The 20406-nt window shown below is 54.7% G+C and overlaps 1 protein-coding gene across 1 annotated transcript in view; it reads right to left on the bottom strand.

The window, feature by feature from the left end:
* The window catches only part of LRRC75A (leucine rich repeat containing 75A), a 43751-nt gene continuing 23345 nt past the window's right edge, over positions 1 to 20406 (bottom strand). The window contains exons 2-4 of the mRNA XM_045085408.1: positions 14846 to 14974; positions 5021 to 5136; positions 1 to 1889 (exon numbers count right to left, since the gene is read on the bottom strand). Coding sequence (XP_044941343.1) covers positions 1355 to 1889; positions 5021 to 5136; positions 14846 to 14974 — 780 coding nt within the window. The 3' untranslated portion in view covers positions 1 to 1354. The remainder of the gene's footprint in view (positions 1890 to 5020; positions 5137 to 14845; positions 14975 to 20406) is intronic.

Here is a 20406-nt window from a genome sequence, read left to right as displayed (position 1 = left end):
TGGTTTTTAAAAACGTGTATTTGAAGAAAAAAAATTGTGGTCACTGCTGTCACATTAGCAGTCAAGGTATTAGCACTTGTCACCTTCTCCAAGGTCAGCCTAAGCTGTTTACCCTCAAACAACTTCAGACTTGAGGGTAACAGTTGCAAAGCACTTTGGGCTGTGTCCTTTTGCATAGCTGCCTACCTTCTGAAGCTCTGCACTGTGCTTCACCCAAACACCCAGGCAGTGGCAGGCAGGGTCCCCATAGTGTGGCTTTATACATAACCTGTCTTGGTGCCTTCCTGAGTTGGGATCTCACCTACCTGTCACTGGCTAGAGGCCTGACAGGCCATGCTTCTCAACTGTCTGCCGTTTGCCTGTGTTCTGGTCACCACTGTGGACATCTGTAAATTTTCTCAGGTTAAAAAAGGTTGGTCTCCAGTCTCCCTGGACTTCAAGACTTTTCCTTGGTTTTAGGGCTTAATGTGCCTAGAAGGGATTTTTAGCTGGTAGTATTAAGGGGGAGCTGGGAGAACCATTCAAGGAACCCCCAGTTCATCCCCATCTCCTGGCTGTCTTGCTAGATCTGCCACGAGTTAAGTCTGACCTCATTTTCATGGTCTTGGGTGTTTTTATTAGAAGGTTTTTGGGAGTGAGCCTAGTATCCCTGATGACTTTCTGGGGGACTCCATAAGCAACAGGAAAAGGTTTTTAAAATTCTTTTCAGGGGCCTTAGTGAAGGTCTGGTAGTCTGGGTTGGGGGATTTTTTGGGTGTATGCCATGTATGTAGGCATCCTGGGATGGTCTGTTGAAGGGTACACAGGGGCTGGGACCCCAGGGGGAGGTGTGGGCTTAAGTGGAGGCTGAGAAGTAGTTCCTCAGGGCTTCACAGGGAGGAGATAGACCACCACCTCAGATGGGGACTAGGTTCTTGGAGTCTCTGGGGCCCCTACTCCAGACTGCTGGCCAGGTGTTAGGGCAGAGAAGAAAGGTTCCGTCAGGAAATACTGGGTTAGATGTAGGGCCGAAATTACTTCCTACCTGGGGTTAACTTCTGACCCACAGTAGCTCAAGCATTCATCTCCAAACAAGACCACCCACAAATCTGGGGACTTGAGGGCTGCTCACCCTCAAGCCGTACAGGACTTTGCAGGAGCCAAAAAGGCAGAGGACGTGGACAAGAGGGGTAAGGGAGAGGACTGGAGCAGTATTGCACAGCCCCCTTCCCAGATGCTACAGTCTGGCTCGGGTGTGTGGGGTTGCCCAGGCCAGTTTTGGGTGATAACCTGAAGCTGCTGGTGGGGGGCCCCTTAGCCTGCCTCAGTCCTCCTACCCCACCGGGACTCCCTGGTGAGGACCCCCACTTCTGTGTCATGTCTGAACGGTACCTACAGTCTCCCAGCCCTCTTTGGCAGGATCCAGAGGGCCTCCCCCAGGGTCCTCCTGGTCTACTGTCCCATCCCGGGCCTCCTCCCCACTGCAGGGGCCCTCGCCCAGCTCCAGGATGGTGGGGAGGTGGCCCTGCTTCGGGGAGCGCTTGCGCAGGCTGAGCAGGAAGGGCTGGGGCAATGAAAAGATGTCCACGTTGTTGCCCAGGTCGATCCACGTGACGTTGGGGAACTTGCTGGGGTCCTTGAGGGTGTCGGTGAGGTCACGCAGCAGGGCCCGGGTTAGCCGGTTGCCGTTGAGCGCCAGCGTGGTGAGGCGGGGCAGCGCGCTGAGCGCGGGCAGCAGCTGCAAGACCATGTCGTCAGTGAGGCCCGTGAAGCCCAGCTCCACGCTGTCCACCTGCTCCCCACAGCGCTGCAGGTAGCTGGTCACCCGCTCCAGGTCCCGGGAGGTCAGCGGGATGCCGGACAGGTCCACGGTGTTGTCTGGAGGGCTCCCAGCCAGGACAGCCTTGAGGCTGCAGGGGAGAAGGGACAAGCCAGGTTCAACCAAGTGGGGCCGGCCTTCTCCCGGAGGCAGCAGTGGCCACCCTGCGGCTCCAGGGACGGGAGATACCAAAGACCTCTGGTGCTTTGGCGATACCTCGCATCTCAGCCTGGCTGGGCCCAGCTGCCAAGAGCTTGAGGGACCCCAGGGGAAAGGCCCAGAGGCTTCTGCAGTGACTACGGGTACATTCTGGGGCCATAGTGCCTGGGTTTACATCTTTTTTTTTTTTTTTTTAAGATTTTATTTATTTATTTGACAGAGTGAGAGATCACAAGTAGGCAGAGAGAGGGGGAAGCAGGCTCCCTGTTGAGCAGAGAGCCCAGTGCAGGGCTTGATCCAAGGACCCTGAGATCATGACCTGAGCTGAAGGCAGAGGATTAACCCACTGAGCCACCCAGGCGCCCCAAGGAAACAATTTAAAAAAGAGCTCTTTAACTCATCCGGGTTTGCATCTTAACTCTTCTTCCTGCTGGTGTGAGCTCTGGTCCCTTAACTTCTCTGTGCCTCAGTCACTTACCTGAACAATGGAGCTAAGTACCACAGAATTATTAAGTGAAATAAGGTAACTGATGCCGAGCATTTAGAACAGTGCTTGTGTACCAGAGAGAGGAGTGAATATTTGCTGTGGCCATTATGAATCACTTAGACTGAGCTTCCTGCTTCCCCAAGAGCAGCGCTTTTGAAGACCCGTCTCGCCCACCTGATGGGGAATCCTTAGGGAGAGCCCTGTAGGGCAGCAGGGAGGGGAGGGCGCAGGGTCTCTGAGCCAGGGGGTGGGGGTGGTGCTGACTCCTGGAGGCTCAGGGATCTGTACACGCTTTCACTCCCTGCCGTCTGCTACTCCTTGCTCTTCTGTCTTCCTGGACCTTGCTCTGCGGCCAGAGCTCCCCCATTTCCAGGTACCCCAGGCAAGCCCTGGAACCCCAACAGTGGGAAAGAGAGGAAGGTGCGGGGGGGGGGGGGGGACTCACAGCTTGTTTCAAGAGCATATGTCAGGGGCGCCTGGGTGGCTCAGTGGGTTAGGCCTCTGCCTCTGGCTCAGGTCAGGATTTCAGGGTCCTGGGATGGAGCCCCACATCGGGCTCTCCGCTCAGCGGGGAGCCTGCTTCCCCCCCACATCTCTGCCTGCCTTTGCCTACTTGTAATCTCTCTCTATGTCAAATAAAATCTTTAAAAAGAAAAAAAAAAAGCATATGTCAATATGAGCAGCCCGAGGATCACGGCTTGGACTTCTTGGCAAAACATGTATCCTTGAGATCTGAAGCTGGAAGGCGGCTTCCAGTCTCATCTTGCCTCTCAGGGTGTGACCTCTAAATGCTTGAAACATTGCCTGCCCTTTGTTCAGGGTAAAATAAAGCACAGACCCATTACACCTGAGAGATAGGGAGCATGTGGTTAACAACCTGGGCCTGGGGTTTGAAACCAGTCCTGCCACTCAGCAGCTTGATGATGGTGGCCAAATGTCAACAGTAATATCCCCCACCCCATTCAATCCTTCAGCAAGTGTTTTTAAACTCCCATTATGTGCCAGGCACTGTCCTAGGCACTGAGGTCCTAGTCGTGGACAAGACAGACATGATCCCTGTTTTTACTCTACCAGGGATGGGGGAGACCAAACAGACCACAAATGAGATGGAAGTGAGAGGAGCTTGGTTGGACATGGCCACTCAGGGAAGGCTTCTCTGAGGACGTAATTCGAGCTGACATTGGAAGAAAAAGTGGGCCCTCAGAAGAGTCTGGTAAAAGTTCCAGCAGAGGGAGGCAGGGGCAGAGGCCCTGAGGCATCTGAGCCAGCAGGAAGGCCAGCATGGTTGCAGCGAGGGGAAATGGGAGGCGAGAGACCAGAGAGGGGCCGAGCACCGATCACAGAGGACCCCGTTTGGATCTCATTCAAGTGTGATGTGGGGAGTGAGGCTTTTGAAATGAAGAAAGGACAAAGCAAGCGGCTGTGTTGGGGAGACAGAAGAGGAGGCTCCTGGATTCCAGGTCACATTTCGAGGTTTTCAATTCTTTTTTTTTTTTTTTTTTAAAGATTTTTTATTTATTAATTTGTCAGAGGGAGAGCGAGCGAGAGTGAGCACAGGCAGACAGAGTGGAAGGCAGAGTCAGAGGGAGAAGCAAGCTCCCTGCGGAGCAAGGAGCCCGATGTGGGACTCGATCCCAGGACACTGGGATTATGACCTGAGCCAAACACAGAGGCTTAACCCACTGAGCCACCCAGGCGTCCCTCGAGGTTTTCAATTCTAAAGAACTAGGTCACAGACTCCTCATGGCTTCCAGGTCCCACGGGTGCTCCTGCTCTGCTCTGTCCCCATGCACAGCCTCTGACTTCAGCCCAGCTGGAACCCCATCCATGACTCTCTCTTCCTCCACCTGGGAAGGAATCGGCTTTGGAGTGGAAGAGTCCAGAAGAGAAAGAGGAACCAGACCTCTTGTCAGTGAGTGAGGGCAGTCCTGGCCCTGCCCAGTCTAGGGGAAGCACACAAGCCACTCTACCCCATGGTCATTTGCAAGAAAGGCAGGGGTGCTCCCTCCAGAAAACCTAACTTCCCGGCTCTCCTTTACTCGCTTCCAGTGGTGCTAGCTATCTCGCCCACGAGTTCTGTGCCCATGTGCCCCCAGCCCCCAGTCTTCAGGGGGCCATAAAACCCTTAGGGCTTCTCACTGCTGCATGGCCCAGGGCCATGGCTAGAGCCTGGGTCCCCCCTAGGAGACATCCAGAAGTGGGGGATGCAGTGGGAGTGCCCACGTTCGGCACAGCAGGAATTAGAAACTCCTCATGTCTTCCTTTCCATCCACCCCTTCTGAATGGTGATGTGCCAGCTCCCATCCCACAGAGCAAGGAGGGCCCCACCGGCAGCTCCCCTCATATCTCATGCCCACCTGGAGTGCCCTCTGGCCACTCTCCCCACCCAAGCCTGACTTCTCCTTCAGGCGCCTTCCAGAGCAACCCCTCTGATTCCAGCCCCCCACCCCATCCCGCCCAAGGAGTACTGTGGAGCCCAGCCTGGCGTGGGTTCGCTCTGGGCTGCCCTTGTGGAAGGAGGCCTGGGCGGGGGCGGGGGCAGGCGGGCAGGTCTGCCCCAGGGGACTGAGACTCACCAGGCCTGCGGCTTCCTCTTCACCAGCCCCCGGTGCCGCCTCCACTGGGAGTGGGGGCTCAGGTGGTAGGTCAGCTGCCGGCATAGCTTCTCCATGGCGCCCAGCGCATCGCCTTCCTGCAGAGACAACCACAGGCAGGAGGCCCTGAGTCGTAGGCACAGGCCCAAAAGGCCAGGCCCTCCCCTCCGGCTTCCCCTCTCCAAGGGATGAACTGGGGGAGGCTTCCTCCTTCTGGGCCTCCAAGCAGAAAGCAGTTGGTTGCAAACTGACCTGCCCATGGCTGTGAATTAGTTGCTATCATGGCAAAATGGAAATTTGCATAAAACTCTACATTCACAATCTGATAGTTGACCAGAGCTGAGTGCTTAGCCAGTATTCATCATGGTCCCTGCCTCTTCCCAGTGGCCAGGGCCGTTCTGCTCACTCATTTGCTCAACAAAGGTTTACTGAGCACCTCCTAGGTGCCAGACAATTGTTCTAGGCAAAAAGAAGAAAGGGAAATATTTTTATGATGGTGCATGTGGGAAAATGTCAAAAGTAGGAAAAGAAACAAGAAAGGAGTATCCAAGTCCTTTCCAGCCCAATTCATTTGTCTACTGTAATCCTAGTCTGGCCCTTCAGCACTTTTTTTTTAAAGACTAAGTTCTACACCCAATGTGGGGCTTGAACCCAAAAACAAGAGTCCCATGCTCTACTGACTGATTGAGATGCAGCAGGCCCATCAGCATTTGAGTTTGAAATCCTGGGTATTAATTTTTAAAAAAGATTTTATTTATTTATTTGACAGAGATCACAAGTAGGCAGAGAGGCAGGCAGAGAGAGAGGAAGGGAAGCAGGCTCCCCACTGAGCAGAGAGCCTGATGTGGGGCTCAATCCCAGGACCCTGAGACCATGACCTGAGCCAAAGGCAGAGGCTTTAACCTACTGAGCCACCCAGGCGCCCCCAGAAACCCTGGGTATTATGTCCTAAATGGTCTCCCACCAAAGTTCTTAAATTTAAGTCCTAAACCCAGGTATCTCAGACTACAACTGTATGTAGAAATAGGGCCTCACAGAGCAATTCAGTTAAAATGAGGTCATCTGGGGTGGGCCCTAATCCAATGTGACTGGTGTCCTCATGAAAAGGGATTAGGTCATAGACACACACAGAGGAAAGACCACATGAAGACTCTGGAGAAGCCGGTCATCTTCAAGCCAAGAAGAGGAATCAGAAGAAACCAAACCTGCGAACATCTTGATCTTAGACTTGCAGCCTTCACAGCTATGAGGAAATGAATTTCTGTTGTTTAAATGGTATTTTGTTATGGCGGCCCTGACAAACTTACATTGGGTTTAGAGAGATGCTAGAGAGACTCCACCTCTGTCCCAAGGGAAGACAGCTCAATAGACAGTCACCAAGCCCTGGGGGAGGGGGGCCAAGAGTGAGTGAGGTTCAACCTTGAGCCCATGTCCAGTGCCTGGCACACAGCGGGCACTCAATAAAGGCCAGTGGATGGTTGTTACCATCAACATTCTGCTAGTGGAGATGCAGCATATTACGTTCGTATATGTGCTGCCGAAGCGAGCACGCATATTAAGTTCGTAAGAGCACGGACTCAGAGCCAAACTGTGTGGGTGTGAACCCTTGCTTTGCCACCTCCTCTGTGACCTTGGGCAAGTCACTTGACCTTCAGTCCTCCTCTGTGAAGGGATAATAATGTCCCAATGCACGGTACATTTTGTGAGGATGAAATGAGTCCCCATTTGCACAGGGCTGTGACTATAGCTCAGGACACAGCTAGCTCTCCAGTTATGCTCACTGTGTCAATCATGTCCCGAACGAGAAGAGCAACGTAGACAGGCAAAACTCTGGCAGGGTAGAGGAAGATGAATCCTCCCTAGGCTCAGATGTGCATTGGGGCTTTCAGGACGGATGGATTCATGATTTTTGCATGGAGAGAGGAAGCGAGGCATCCCTGGGTGAGGAGGAATTGTGTGCAACGGTTTGAGGTTGGGGATGTTATAGGCAGGGGAGCAGGTGACAGTCTGGGGTCACATCTCACCACCTCCACAGTTACCACGTTGGTCCAAGCCACTATCATCTGTCAGCTGGTTTGTTGCACACAGACCTTATGCTAGGACTTCATGGAATTCCCACGACACCCCAGAGCGGAACTGCTCTCATTAGCCCCATTTTACAGAGGAGGAAACTGAGGCACAGAGAGCAGCGCTGGAGCTGTTGGAAAGGCAAGAAAAGAAGACCCTGAAGGCAAAAGACGAGAGAGGAGGCAGGAAAGGGGAATGTTGACTATCCAAAGAGGTAAAGCATCTGAGCAGGGATCCAGGAGACAGAGGCTCAAGATGGAAGAAAATCAGTGTAGACAGCACCTCCGGTCTCTGGTTCTCCAAGAACCTCACTTCCTTCTGCCCCAGCCTGCCTGTCTGACAAACGTCACCTGTCGCTTCACGCGATTACACTCTCAACGTTTGGGTTGCCGTGTTCTGATTCCAGACTTTGTTTCTTGCTAAGCCTCCTCATTCGGTTGTGTGTGATGTGATGGGCAGCCGGAGCCACAGGCAGCGGCTCGATCGGGGGAGAACAGCAGGATCGTGTTTGCATTTTGGGACTGTCCCTCTGACAGACAGGGTCTGGGGCCAGGTCCATCTGCTTTGTGCAGTTTGGGGCCTCTGTGCTGGGCCTGCGGAAAGCCCTGAAAGTGATGGAAACTGAACAGTGCCCAGGATGGAGAGGGTGTGGGCAGGGCGGGGATGAGGAAGGATCCAGGTTTTGGGCTTAGGTCCTGGGTAGAAGGCAAGGGGCTCCAGGAGAGAAGGGGATGAGAAAGCAAGATGGGGGGAATGAGCGCTCACTCGGTACCACGTGGAGTCTGAGGGTATCTGTGAGTCCCTCCTGGGAGATGTAACTGGATTTATGTGGCTGTGGCTCAAGACACACTCATCAGCCTCTGATTTACCCTCCAGCTGTGGAATGAGGTGAGGTGGAAAGCAAGGAGCAGGGGGAGGACACATCAGACTGGAAGGGATGGAGAAGGCACAGTGTAGCCATGGGCACCATGGCTTCTCCTCCAATAAGGAGGCCTTGGCCAGAAGAGGCGCACGGAGGGGAGGTCATGGTGGGGGCCCTGGTGAAGGCCAACTCTGGAGGCCAAACGGAGGATGGGAGGCGACAGCAGAGACGGCGCCTTGAGAGCTGTGGTTCTTCCCTTGGGGTCCTTACATCCTGGAATTACCAAGGGGCTTTAAAAAACCCTGCCTGGGCCACCCCCAGCAGGAGTGGGCAGCTTGCATGCAGAGATTTTTTTTTTTTTTTAAAAGCTCCATATATGATTCCTGTGTCGCCAAGGTGGAAAAGGACCGGGGCAAACTTTCAGAGGGGCAGGGCTGGGGATGGATTGGGTGGTCGGTCTGGCATCACTCCTGGGACCACCCCAAAGGCAGAACATTGCCACTCTCCCGCGGCACCTGCTCCACAGATGAGCACCGAGCTCCAAAGCTTCGGCTGCTCCTTCAAACACTTCCGTGGGGGGTGGGGGGGTGGGTGTCAGCCTCTGGGCCTGAGCCTCTGGGCCTGAGCCACTGGGCAGAGAAAGGAAGAAACAAAGAGGAAAAGGCGGCAAAGCAGCCGCCGCAGTGCGCCGGCGCTGCCACAAGGGGGCAGCTGTGTGCAAGGCGCCGCAATGGGCTGATCGCGCGTCGCGGTTCCCCGCCCGGGAGACTGAGCAAGCCGGTTTCCTCACCAACAAGGACAACAGATACGGTCACCTCACAGGCGATTTGAGACTCAGCGTGGGCTGGTGTCCTCATAGAAGGGAGAGCTCGCTTCCGTCTGCCTGGGCTACATAAACAGCAGCTAACATTAACCGCGCGTCTACTAGGTTAGGCGTCGCCTCTGCGCACTGCGCGCACGAGCTCACGACGGTCCTGTAACTCACAAGGATCCTATGAAACGGGGGCTACTATCAACCCCACTTTACAAAGGAGGGAATTGAGGCATAAATAAGCTGACTAGACAGGCAAGCCCCACAACGTGTAAAATGGAATGAGGACGCAAAGCCCGGCTCCGGGGTTGGCATCCTTCCCAACCTGCCCTCCCGCCCTGCGCTGCCCTCCTGGGGATAAATCATTTGCTTAGGTGGGTTCAAGGTGTTTCATTTGTACCCGCAAAAGTCTTAAGCAAGCCCATCTAGTCCCCCCACCCCCAACTCCAGGTCTCCCTCCCGCGGAGAAGAGGACAAAGCAGGACAGACTCAAAACTGGAGGAGAGGGTGGGGAAGGCAGGGGCTGGAAGGGGAGGGAGGAGGCAGAGGAGGAGAAAGTGTCGTTCCCGCGTGGTTTCCAGCAAGAGCAGCCACGCGCCCCTTGTGCAACGTTGGCCGAGGAGTGTGACCACCGGCCCCACAAGTTACCCGGTCCGTGCGCCCCGCACCCAGCGCTCCGCGGGCTGCAGGCCCCTCTCTGCTCCTCAAAGTGGTGAGGCCCCGCAGCCCCTTTGTGCAACCAGACCCCATCCCACGCTGCAGTTGATTGGTCCAGAAGCGGGCACTGGCGGAGCGCAGCCAATCAGCTCTTTCCTGGCGACGAGACACACCCCCCGCTGCTCCCAGGGCTGGACACCGACCAGTAGACTCGCAGCCCCCGGGAATGGAGAGTGAGGCCCGGGGAGCCCAGAGGAGGGGTGGAGAGATGTCTGCACAGCGTCTGTCTTTGGGCCCCACGAAAGCCCTCGGTATCAGGACAAATTATTTTCCTAGCTTGAGGCTCCAAAAAGCCCTCGTCACCCACACCTGGGGCTCAAAGGCAGTTTGTGGAATTAATTCTGCAGCTCTTCCTGCCACCCAAGGAAGGAAGGAGAGGGGCAAGATGCAGGTCTTAGGTAGCTGGGCATTGCAGGGTGGAGCGAGGGTCCCGAAGCACTGGGGCCTCCTATTGCCTCTGACCGGGGCCAGGGGGCTGGAGAGGACCCTGAGGGACTCTGGCTGACTTGTCAGGAAGAATGCTCAAGGCAGACCGCAGTCCCCTCCAGGAGGGGCCACAGCACCCGATGCTGCTCCACCTGTCGCCTGTCCGATGGGGGCTCCTATCCGCCATCTTGGCTTCCCCAGTCCCCCAAACAAGCACAGCCCTCCACTAGCTCTGGCCAACGGCTTCCCTCACTCATTCATTTTTTTTTTTTTTTTAAGATTTTATTTATTTGACAGATCACAAGTAGGCAGAGAGAGAGAGAGGGGGAAGCAGGCTCCCCGCTGAGCAGAGAGCGGGATGCGGGGCTCGATCCCAGGACCCCGGGATCATGACCTGAGCCGAAGGCAGAGGCTTAACCCACTGAGCCACCCAGGCACCCCCCTCACTCATTCATAAACTCATTCTTCAGCTATTGACCGTCCTTCCTCCCACAAGCTGGATCCTGCTCTGGATATGGGGAGACTTGAGCGCTATAGACAGCATGGCGGGGCCTCCTGCCCCAACTTCCAGTTGGGTTCAGCTAATGAGAGTGATTGGAGTGAGACCAGAGAGCAGGAGGAAGGATCCTTCCTACTCTCATTCCCTCCCAGCTTCAGCATGTGAGGCAGCCAGACCCCAAGAGCGCCCCACAGACCCTGGCCTCCTGTCACCGCCCCCTCCTGTCCTCTCCTGCTCTGCATCAGGGTTGATCTGGGTGATGCATAGAATGTGGCAAGGTCATAAGAGATACTGTGGTGTCTGCCTTGTTCTTTTCTCGGATCACCTGCTCTGGACTAAGCCAGCTGCCCTTGAGAGAAAACTCAAGTGGTTCTATGGAAAGACCCATGTGGCAAGAAACTGAAGCCTCCTGCCACCAGCCAAAGAGTGGGCCAGCTCGGAAGGGGGCCTGCCTGTGGATCCTTGGAGCCCTGGCCACTGTCTGGAGGGACCCCAAGCTAGAATTACCTAGTCACACAGTAGAGACTGCCCAGGGATAAAGGCCGACCGTTTAAAGCGTGGAGTTCTGGGGTCATCTGACACACCGCAATAGAAGAGACAGCACCGTCCTGGGAAGGGAGCTCTCATGGCTCTGGTCACAGCTTGTACTAAGCCCTGCCTGATGCAAGATGTCACTGCGAACAAGACAGATGCCATCTCCTCCCCCTTCGGCAATACCACTGTTCTCACGGGGGCTGGCCAACCATGTGTCAGGCGACAAAGAGATAAGCCAGATAACTTGGGAGACCAGTGAGAGAAATGAAGCCCTCAACAGGACACAGGGTGACCGGGGGAGCCGTGTCAATGACAAGGCTGGTCACAGAAGGTTCTGGAGAGGCTGAGTCTGAATGGAGGAGCTGGGGAGCCCAGGCAGAGGTGGAGGCAGCAAGGTCCTTGGGGCAGGAGAGATCTGATTGCTCCAGGAACTGAGAGGAAGCCCAGGTGGCCCAAGCCGCTGAGTGAGCGGAGTGGAGAGAATGATACAGGAGATTTGGGTGGGGGCCACGGATGGGGTTTGGGTTTTAGTGAAAGTAGGACACCAGCTCACGTGGGAGGTTTCTCAGCAAGGTTCTTGGGGGGTCCACATTGATTTTGACCTTGCACATTGCTCCCTGGCTGCTCCCAGAGCACAGAGGGCTGGGAGGCATGACGGGATGTGGAGGGCTGGCACTGGGGCCCAGGGGAGGAAAGAGTGTCTAAACTTGCCTGCGACATGATCTGTGCTGGTGGTGTGATGGTTTGGGTGCGGGAGGGGTGGTGACTCATGGACACCCAGGCAGAAATGTCCAAGAGGTGGGTGACTTTTGAGCTGGAAGCTGGGCTGTGGATGAATCAACACATAGTCATGGGCGAGATGGGGTTTTGCTTGTCCCCTCCTTCTCGGGGCACACACAGACCCACCCCCATCTAGGGCCTAGGCCCATGTCCAGGTGGGACACCAGAGGGGGCTTTGGGTAGGCTGGGACTCATTCAAGGGGGGTCGTCTTAGTTGTAGGGTTAGTGGTCTGGTGGTTCCTCACCGAGACCGGACAAGGAAGGGCTATTTCCTTTGTCCCACATCACTGTTGAGGGAGGCGGCCCCTTGAGGTTGATGGTTTTGACATCTCTGATCTGAAGTTCTCAGATGAAAGATCTAAGAACAGAAGTCCTGACCAGCCCCGAGCCAGCTCACGTTTTGGGGTGAGTGCACTCAGAGGCTGCCCTTATCACCAGCTTTGGGGCCCCAGAGCCAGGACCTTCAGCTCTGGCCTCAACCACAACCAGGAGAGCCCTTCCAAAGGGCCTCTCCGGCCACATGGCCTTGGGTATGGCTAGGGGAACAGCTAGGACCTGGGGCCTCTGACCGGGCTGACACCCCTGACTTGCTCTGGAAATCAGGAAATCCCAGGCCGTCCCCTTGTTCTCCAAAACTCTGAGCCCAATCCCTGCCTCGGTGTCCCACCACAGACCTGTTGGGTCTGAGCACCCTGCTTGGCTTGTGATTGGTGCTCACTGACTAGGGACAGCTTAGCTTTTGGGTAGAGGGTGCTCAGTCCTGCTAAGCACACTCTGGAGAGAATCAGTTCACTGAACCCCGCCCCCCAGCTATGGCTCTACAGGGGACGGTATTGTTATGCACCTTTGGAGTTGAGGAAAACACAGGTCAGCTAAAGAAGTGGCCTGAGAAAGCTACCCCGAGATGGGGGAAGGTGGGAGGGGTGGGAGATGGGGAGTGGAGGGGGTTGGGGGGTGGGCGGCAATGTTTGTGTCCCCCCCCCCCCAACTCGTAGGTTGAACCCCATACCCGGATGATGGTGTCTGGAGGTAGGACCTTTAGGAGGGGAAGTAGGATTAGATGAGGTCATGAGGGTTGGAAGAAGAAAACAGCCAGCTGGCTTGCTTTCTGCCAACATGAAGCCACAATGAGAAGGTGGCCATCCGCAAACCGGGAAGAGGGCTCTCGCCAGAACCGGGCCTTGCCGGCACCCTGATCTTGGACTTCTGGCTTCCAGAACTGTGAGCAATACCATTCTGTTGATTCTAAGCCACCCAGTCAGGGGCAATGTGTTGTAGAGGCCTGAGCTCAGAGCCCCCCAGGTACAGCCCTTGTACTCCCCACCAGACGGAGGGGACAGGTCTCAGCCCAGAACCCCTTGGGGCACCTCCCGTGTCCTGTGGTTTGCATGGGCAGTTACCCACCTGCAAACCCTCCTCCTCCGGCCCAGATGCAGCCACACAAGTCCACCCCCCGCCCCCCCCCCCCCCAGCACTGGGAACATAGGGGTCGGGTGCCTGAGCACCAGCCTGCAACCAACCCAGAACTGGGTCCAATCACACCTGCGTCTCTTTTAGCAGACTGCTTCATTACCTGACTTTGGTCTTCCTCAACTCCAAAATGGGCATAAAAATAACATCCCTCCTATTGAGCTGTTCCAAGTGCCCTGTGATCGGTCACCCTGTCACCTGGGGGCATCTGAATTTACGTTCCAGAAAAGGCAGAGAGAGGTCTGGCACCTGCGAGGCCTCGGACAGACCCTGCTCACAGCTTCCCCAGGCTGAGCCAGGTAGCATGGGAATGAGAAGAGAAGGTGATTCTAGGCCCAGCGGGTTCCCCTGCGGCTCCTGGCGCCAGCCCCTCTCCCTCAGGCCCCGAGGTTCCCAGCCTGCCAAGCCTCCTTACCCGCTTTTTCTTACGTCCCCTATTTGAGCCCCGTATCCTTGCCTTCTGCTGCATCCTACCACCAGCCCCAACACCCCTCCTCCCCCAATGGCTGCCCCCACCCTTCAGAGCTAGCTCCTCCCCTCAGAACCTTGGCCCCAGACAGCCCCAGGAGCCAGAGAGAAGGCCGCAAACAGAGGCCCGGATGGAGGCCCAGCTCCAGAACAATATTGCCCGCGCTCAAGTCTGCGCTTGCTTAGGTCAAGGGAGGGTGGGTTTGACCAGCACGCCCTCCCTCTTCTCCTCAATCCTACTCTGGAAGCAAAAGCTACCCTCAGGCACTCCTGGGTCCTGCTCTAGGCTTCCTGGCCCTGTCACAGAGGAAAGCCTTCTTTTGGAAGCTGCTGGAAAATGAGGGATGGGAGAGAAGAGCTCCAGAGTGGAGCTGCCCCCACACTGGCCCTCCCCTTCCCTGCTGGGGTCATGCTGGGTAAGCTGGCCCGGCACCCCGTGAGGAGGGGGGCAGACGCTCCCATCTGGAAGTTGGCTAAGCATCACCCGCCCTCGGAGCGCTCCCTTCTCAGCTCTGGAAGCCAGGCAGACGTGGGCTTGAGCAAAGTGGGGGGATGTGTAAAATGACATTCAGCCTTCGAGAGGAAGGCCGTTGGAAGTGCTGAGGACTGAGGCCCCGGAAAGCACCAAGTGGGGTCACTGCTAGATTTACATGGCGCCTTTGTGCAAATAGGAAGAGGTCCACCACTAGACGGACACAGGCTTGAGCCAGTGCCTGTGAGTTGGTGGCAGAGAGAGGGCTGGAACTGAACTGTCTCCTGCTACCTTGGCGTGTGCCTGTCTTTGTGCAAGGTACAACGCACACAACTGTCCATGGCAGTCCTCACCCATATCACAGGGGTGGCTACTCAGCTCCAGTCCCATAAAATGAGGGCTCCCTGCTGCAAGAGCATCCCATTATTCAAGGGCAGCTGAACAGGGAGAAATGTGTGAAATGGTCTGAGTTCTAAATGTTGGCGATGAGTCCAGATTTAATATCCCCATGGGTCAAACAAAACCTGGGCTCATGGATGCTGGGCCTTAGGACAGGGTGGGCACCCCAGGCCCCGCTGGTTTGTCCTCCTTGGGCCCCGGGCAGTAGCGACCAGCCCTCCCTGGACTCTTAGCCACTCTGGCCAGAAAGCCGCCTGCCTCCACCCCCCCGAGGTGGCTGGCTCAGACCACGGCTGCCCTACCGGCTTGGGGCAGTGGATGTAGCGGGCCAGGCTGATGATGAGGTCATGTGTGATCGGGTCCACCAGGTTCCTGAAGCTGGCATAGCGGTACAGAACGTCGTCTAGAGAGGTCGACTCCATGCCCAGGTCCTGCAAGAGGAAAGGATGCCCAGAGGTCAGGGGTGGCCCAGTCTTACCCTTGAGTCCCACCCAACACACCCAAAACAGCCTCCTGGAGGTGGCTTAGCGCCTACCCCCCACCACACCCTGGCCAGGGAAGAGACCCACTCCCCACCTTCAAGAAGCTTTCCTAGTTGCAAGGAAGCATCTTAGAACCTCCCCCAGAGGGCCAGGAAAACTCGTGGAGAGATGGTCTTCCCAGTGCATGCACGTCTCCCAAGCCCTCCAACATCGGACGAAGAGCACTCCTCCAGCCCACCCAACCCAGGAGGAAGCCAAAGGCGGGCTGGCCATTGTATGAGAGGCTGCTTTTCTACATAGGGCAAACCTTGGAAACGGCATGTGTTGCAAATCCCCCTGCTCTGTGATAGGGTCCCTTGTACTGATAATGATTTTTTTTTTCATTTTCTGTGGTCATCTTTACTGCTCCTTCTGCAGATGACCCAACCTCAGTGCTCCTTTGCCTTGGGGTTGGGGTGGGGCAAATTTCTGGATTACGGGATTGCAAGGAAAAACTGCCGGGGACCCAGAAGAAAACCCCATATCAAGTGGGAGGGAGGAGAGGGAGCATGGGGGAAAGGGGCCCTGAGAGGGCTGGGGGCAGAGGTTTTTCAGAGGGACAAGGGTTTGGGGGGCACCACACTCTGAGAGCCCCAGCTGGGAGCCCCTGGAGATACCCCTGCCCACCTGCCCCCATGGACTTGGCCACAAACAGTCGCTAGTGTGGAGTAGGACCCAGGACCCCCCCTCCAGGTGTTCTGGCCCAAGACCCCCAAGATTCCTGCCCCACCCCAGGGAAAAAGCAGGCTCCCCAAACACGACTAATGCTTGAATTCCCCACCAGTCAAGTTGAAAGAGCCTTAATTGCTTTAGAGAAGCAGAGAAACATGGTTTTCTACCCTAGAGGGCTAGAATAAACTTTATGCCCTGTACGTGCGAAGGGACATGGGTAAACACCGTGACTTTCTCAACACCTGTCCCTGGTTTCTGTTGTCATTGGGATTGTGGGATTGTGATTTCTGTCCTCAGCTTGGTGCCTTGCCCAGATCAGGCCATGACAGGAATGATGACATTCCTGCCCACAGCCCACCGTGAGGACCAAGGAGGCCACCGAGGGTGGGCAGGGAAAGCAAGGATGAGCCATTTGTGCTGCCTTCACCCTCTGGGCCCCTAGGCACCCCCCACCAAGCCACTCACGGAGCTGCCCCAGCACAGCCCGGAGGAGGAAGGCTCCAGAGCTGGTTGGCCAGGATCCCGCACCCTGGAGACATGAAATGTCACCTGATGGGTGAGTCCCAGCAGAGGTTTGCTCCCTGTCATGTCACTGGGGGATCCTGAACTTTTCCAAACACCTTCCCCATGTGATTCTTAGAAATCCCAGTAAGGCAAGTAGGTTGGGCATCATGATTCCCAATTTACAGATGGAGAAACTAAGGCCCAGGGTTTCAGGAACGGGATGAATGACATTACGGTTCTAGTTAGCTCTGAAGTGCAGATTTGAAATATGCAAACAGCGTACACATCCTAAAAGTTCTCGTCGGAAAGAAAAAACACGTTTTTTTCTCCCGCTTCCCCAAAATGACACGAGGTGAGGATGTGAACTTACTGTGGTCCTCATTTCAGCGTATGTAAGTCAATCATCATTCTGTGCACTTTAAACTTACAAAAGGCTTTAACGCAGTTATATCCCAATAACAATGAGAGGGGAAAAAAATCGCATATAGTAAACATGCTTTTGTTTTATTTTTTATTTTTATATTTTTTAAGACTTTATGTATTCATTTGACAGAAAGAGAACACAGAAGTGGGGGGACCGAGTGGCAGAGGGGAGGGGGAAGCAGGCTCCTCACTGAGCAGGGAGCCCGATGTGGGACTCGATCCCAAGACCCCGGGCTCCCGACCTGAGCCAAAGGCAGATGCAGGTGCCCCAATAAAGATTTTTTTAAACAATAATTTCAGGAATGGTGGGGGTGACTGACATTTCTAAGGGCAAAGAAAGAAAGGGTCTTTGCGGGGGCATCTGGAGGGGCCTGGGCACCATGCCCTCCGCCCTGCTGGGGAAACTTGCTGAACCCGCCCTCTGGCTGGGTCTTACCTGCCACTGAAGGGACACTTTGATCCCTTCCCCTTGTAAGAAAGGAATGGACACCAAGGGCCAGTCTTGGGGCTCTTGTCTTCCATTCAGCAGGACTGACTCTCGGAGGCTAGAAGCCCTCCGTCAGGTTCTCTGGCTGCCGAAATAATTTCCTGGGGACCTAGATGCGGGGCTCAAGGGCTGGTGCGGAAGCTGGCAAAGGGAGGCTTTGCCCAGTCCCAGAGCTGAAGGCCTTCATGGAATTAAATAAAACACTATCTTAGGCCTCTGTCCCTACCCTGGCTTGTTCCATCCCTCGGCCAGGGCTCTGTCCTGGGCAAGCTACCTCATGTCACTGAGTCTCAGTTTCCTCATCTGTAAAATGGAGCCAGTGACCATCCCCGTCACAGGTAGGTGAGAGGAATAAAACCAGGTTAACATGTAAAGCAGGGAAGAATATCACCAACACAGCTCTCCCCACCCGACAATCCTTCCCTCCACCCCCGCCCCTGCAAGACCCCTCCTCTTCTCACACAGTGATTCGTGACCTCTTTTTGGACCACAGACCCTTCTGAGAAGGTGACAGAAGTCACGACCTCTCTCTCCAAAAAAATGGTAGCAGGGCCCGGACCCTTGGGGTTGTGGAACACAAACTCCTTCTTAGGAATGCGCACAAGTGCAGCCCACCCTCCCTGCGACAGGAGGAGGCTGGGAATGTAGGAAATTGTGTGTGGGGGGGGCGTCGTCAAAGGGTCTCTGTTCTAGGGTCTTGGAAGGCCCCTGTGTCATAGGGCCAAGGCTTCCCTCTCCTGGGGCAGGGACCCATGGGTGGAAACAGGGGTGGTGACTGTCACAGTCAGAGGCTGGATTTGTGGCCACAGGAGGACAGAAGATAGATTTACCTTTCCTTTCCTGTCTGTCCTGCAGGCTGGGCTGCCCCTCTGTGAGTTGTTGCCTGAACATAACCTCTGCCTCCCCTATCTTGCCCCCGTGTACCCCTCTGCTCAGCGTGCACCCCATCTCATGCTGGTCTCCACTCCCTGTCCCTGAGGGCCCCTGCAGAAAGCACCACATCCAGGTCTACCCAGTCCTGACCCACTGACGGTCGGCCAGAGACGCCTTCCCTCTTGGGCTCTGTTGGCCCATCTGTGAAATGGGCTGATGAACCCCACTCTTCGTTACCAAACCGTATTATCAAGATCTTGGGGCTGACTGATGGCAAACACGAGAGAGGCCAGAAGAGTCCTCAAGGCTTGGGACCCGTTTCTCGACAGAGCAGCTCTGTTGGCCTCCCTTTGGTTAAACAAAACAAAACAAAACAACCCAACAAAACAAAACAACCCCCCAAAGCAGTTTTGTGACCAAAGCGAAGTTTGAAAACTTCACAGTTGGCCTGGCTGAGTGCTTGGGCTCTTGCCCTCCTACCAGCCCTGCCCCGTCTCCCCCTTCCCCTCCTCTCCAGGCCAGTAGAGGCCTTCCATCTGGGGAGGACCAAGAAAAGCCTCCTTGTGAAGCCTGGAGGCTGGGGCAGGTCTGGGCAGAATGTTCGTCCCAGAGCCCCCATTCCGTGTCCTCCTGCCCTCGTGGTCATTCCGGGCTCCTGGCCCGCTGACAGTGGTCCCAGCTCCCTGGGCTGCTGCTGATGTCGGGGTTGATTCAGCTGTTGCGTGGGGGCTGGGGGTAGGCAGGGAGCAGGCAGGAAGGGGGTGGGGAGGAGTGTCTGGGTCTCTGCAGGAGGCGACTTTGCTTGGAGAGTGTCACCTGCAGGGGACCAAGGGGCCAGCTCATGCCACCTCACCTAAGTGGGGTCCCCATGTCACTTGAGTGAGAAGAATCAGGCTTAAGGACTTGTTCCAGTGGAAAGAGAGATGCTGGGAGTGAGGTTAAGGATATTGGCCTTCCAGTGAGTAGAGTGAGACCCATATAGATCACCATTAGATCAGCATTTCTCGAAGTGTGGTCTCTAGTCCCTTTCAGGGGCCCTGTGATGTCCTCTTCTCCAATGACCTATCAGCGCAACCTAGATTTTCTTTGCAGACTTCCACCAAAACAACACACCGCCAGAGACCCAGTGCAGAAGAGGCGGGTGTGAGCGTTCAGCTGTTTTCTTTAAAGCCACACATTAAAGAGATCCACAAAAGTGTGAAACAGTGTCACACTCCTCAGTAAAAGGCTTTTCTTATGGGGGAAAGAAAAGATTTTCTTTTGGAAAATATAGTTATTTTTGTAAAAGTTTATTTCACATGCGAGATTATTAATTTAATTTTATTTTTTTTAAAGGTTTATTTATTTATTTATTTGACAGAGAGATCACAAGTAGACAGAGAGGCAGGCAGAGAGAGAGAGAGAAGCAGGCTCCCTGCTGAGCAGAGAGCCCTATGCGGGACTCGATCCCAGGACCCTGAGATCATGACCTGAGCCAAAGGCAGCGGCTTAACCCACTGAGCCACCCAGGCGCCCGAGATTATTAATTTTAAAAAAAATTAATAAATAAATCTTTTTTTTTTTTAAAGTAAGCTCCATGCCCAATGTGGGGCTTGAACTCATGACCCCGAGATCAAGACTCGCATGCTCTACCAACTGAGCCAGCCAGGCACCCCCAGAATGAATACAGACACCTGTAAAATACCTTTGTTTCAATTTCTAATATAGTACCTGGCATCCATCCACTAGATTTAACCCACATAAAGAAAATCTCTCTTTGAGGTCCTCCGTGATTTTCAAAGGCACAAAGTTTCCTCCAAACACTAAAAATTAAATAAATAAATAAAATAAAAACACTAAAAATAGAACTACCATGCAATCCAGCAATCCCACTTCTGGGTATGTATCTAAAGGAAATGAAAACAGTCCACTGGAGAGCCACATGCACGGCCATGTTCACTGCAGCATTATTCCTAATATCCAAGAGACGGAAGCAACCTAAGTGTCTATCCATGGCGGAAGGGACAAGGAAGCTGTGGTATATAAATATATACAGACGACAGAATACTATTCCGTTGTGAGAAAAAAGGAAGTCCTGCCATTTGCGACAACATGGATGGACCTTGACGGCAAGATGATAAGTGAGATCAGTCAGACAGAGAAAGATAAATACTGGATGACCTCACTTACTTTTTTTTTTAAAGATTTTATTTGTTATTTATTTGATAGACAGAGGACACAAGTAGACAGAGAGGCAGGCAGAGAGAGAGAGGGAGAAGCAGGCTCCTGCTGAGCAGAGAGCCCGATGCGGGACTCGATCCCAGGACCCTGGGATCATGACCTGAGCTGAAGGCAGAGGCTTTAACCCACTGAGCCACCTAGGCACCCCCCTCACTTACTTTTT

Source organism: Mustela putorius, unplaced genomic scaffold (genome assembly GCF_011764305.1).
Source record: "Mustela putorius furo isolate JIRA1106 unplaced genomic scaffold, ASM1176430v1.1 tig00000867_pilon_pilon_pilon, whole genome shotgun sequence".
In the NCBI taxonomy this organism is placed as follows: domain Eukaryota; kingdom Metazoa; phylum Chordata; class Mammalia; order Carnivora; family Mustelidae; genus Mustela; species Mustela putorius.
The sequence above is the reverse complement of the archived record's forward strand: the minus strand, read 5'-3'. Positions and strand labels throughout refer to the sequence as shown.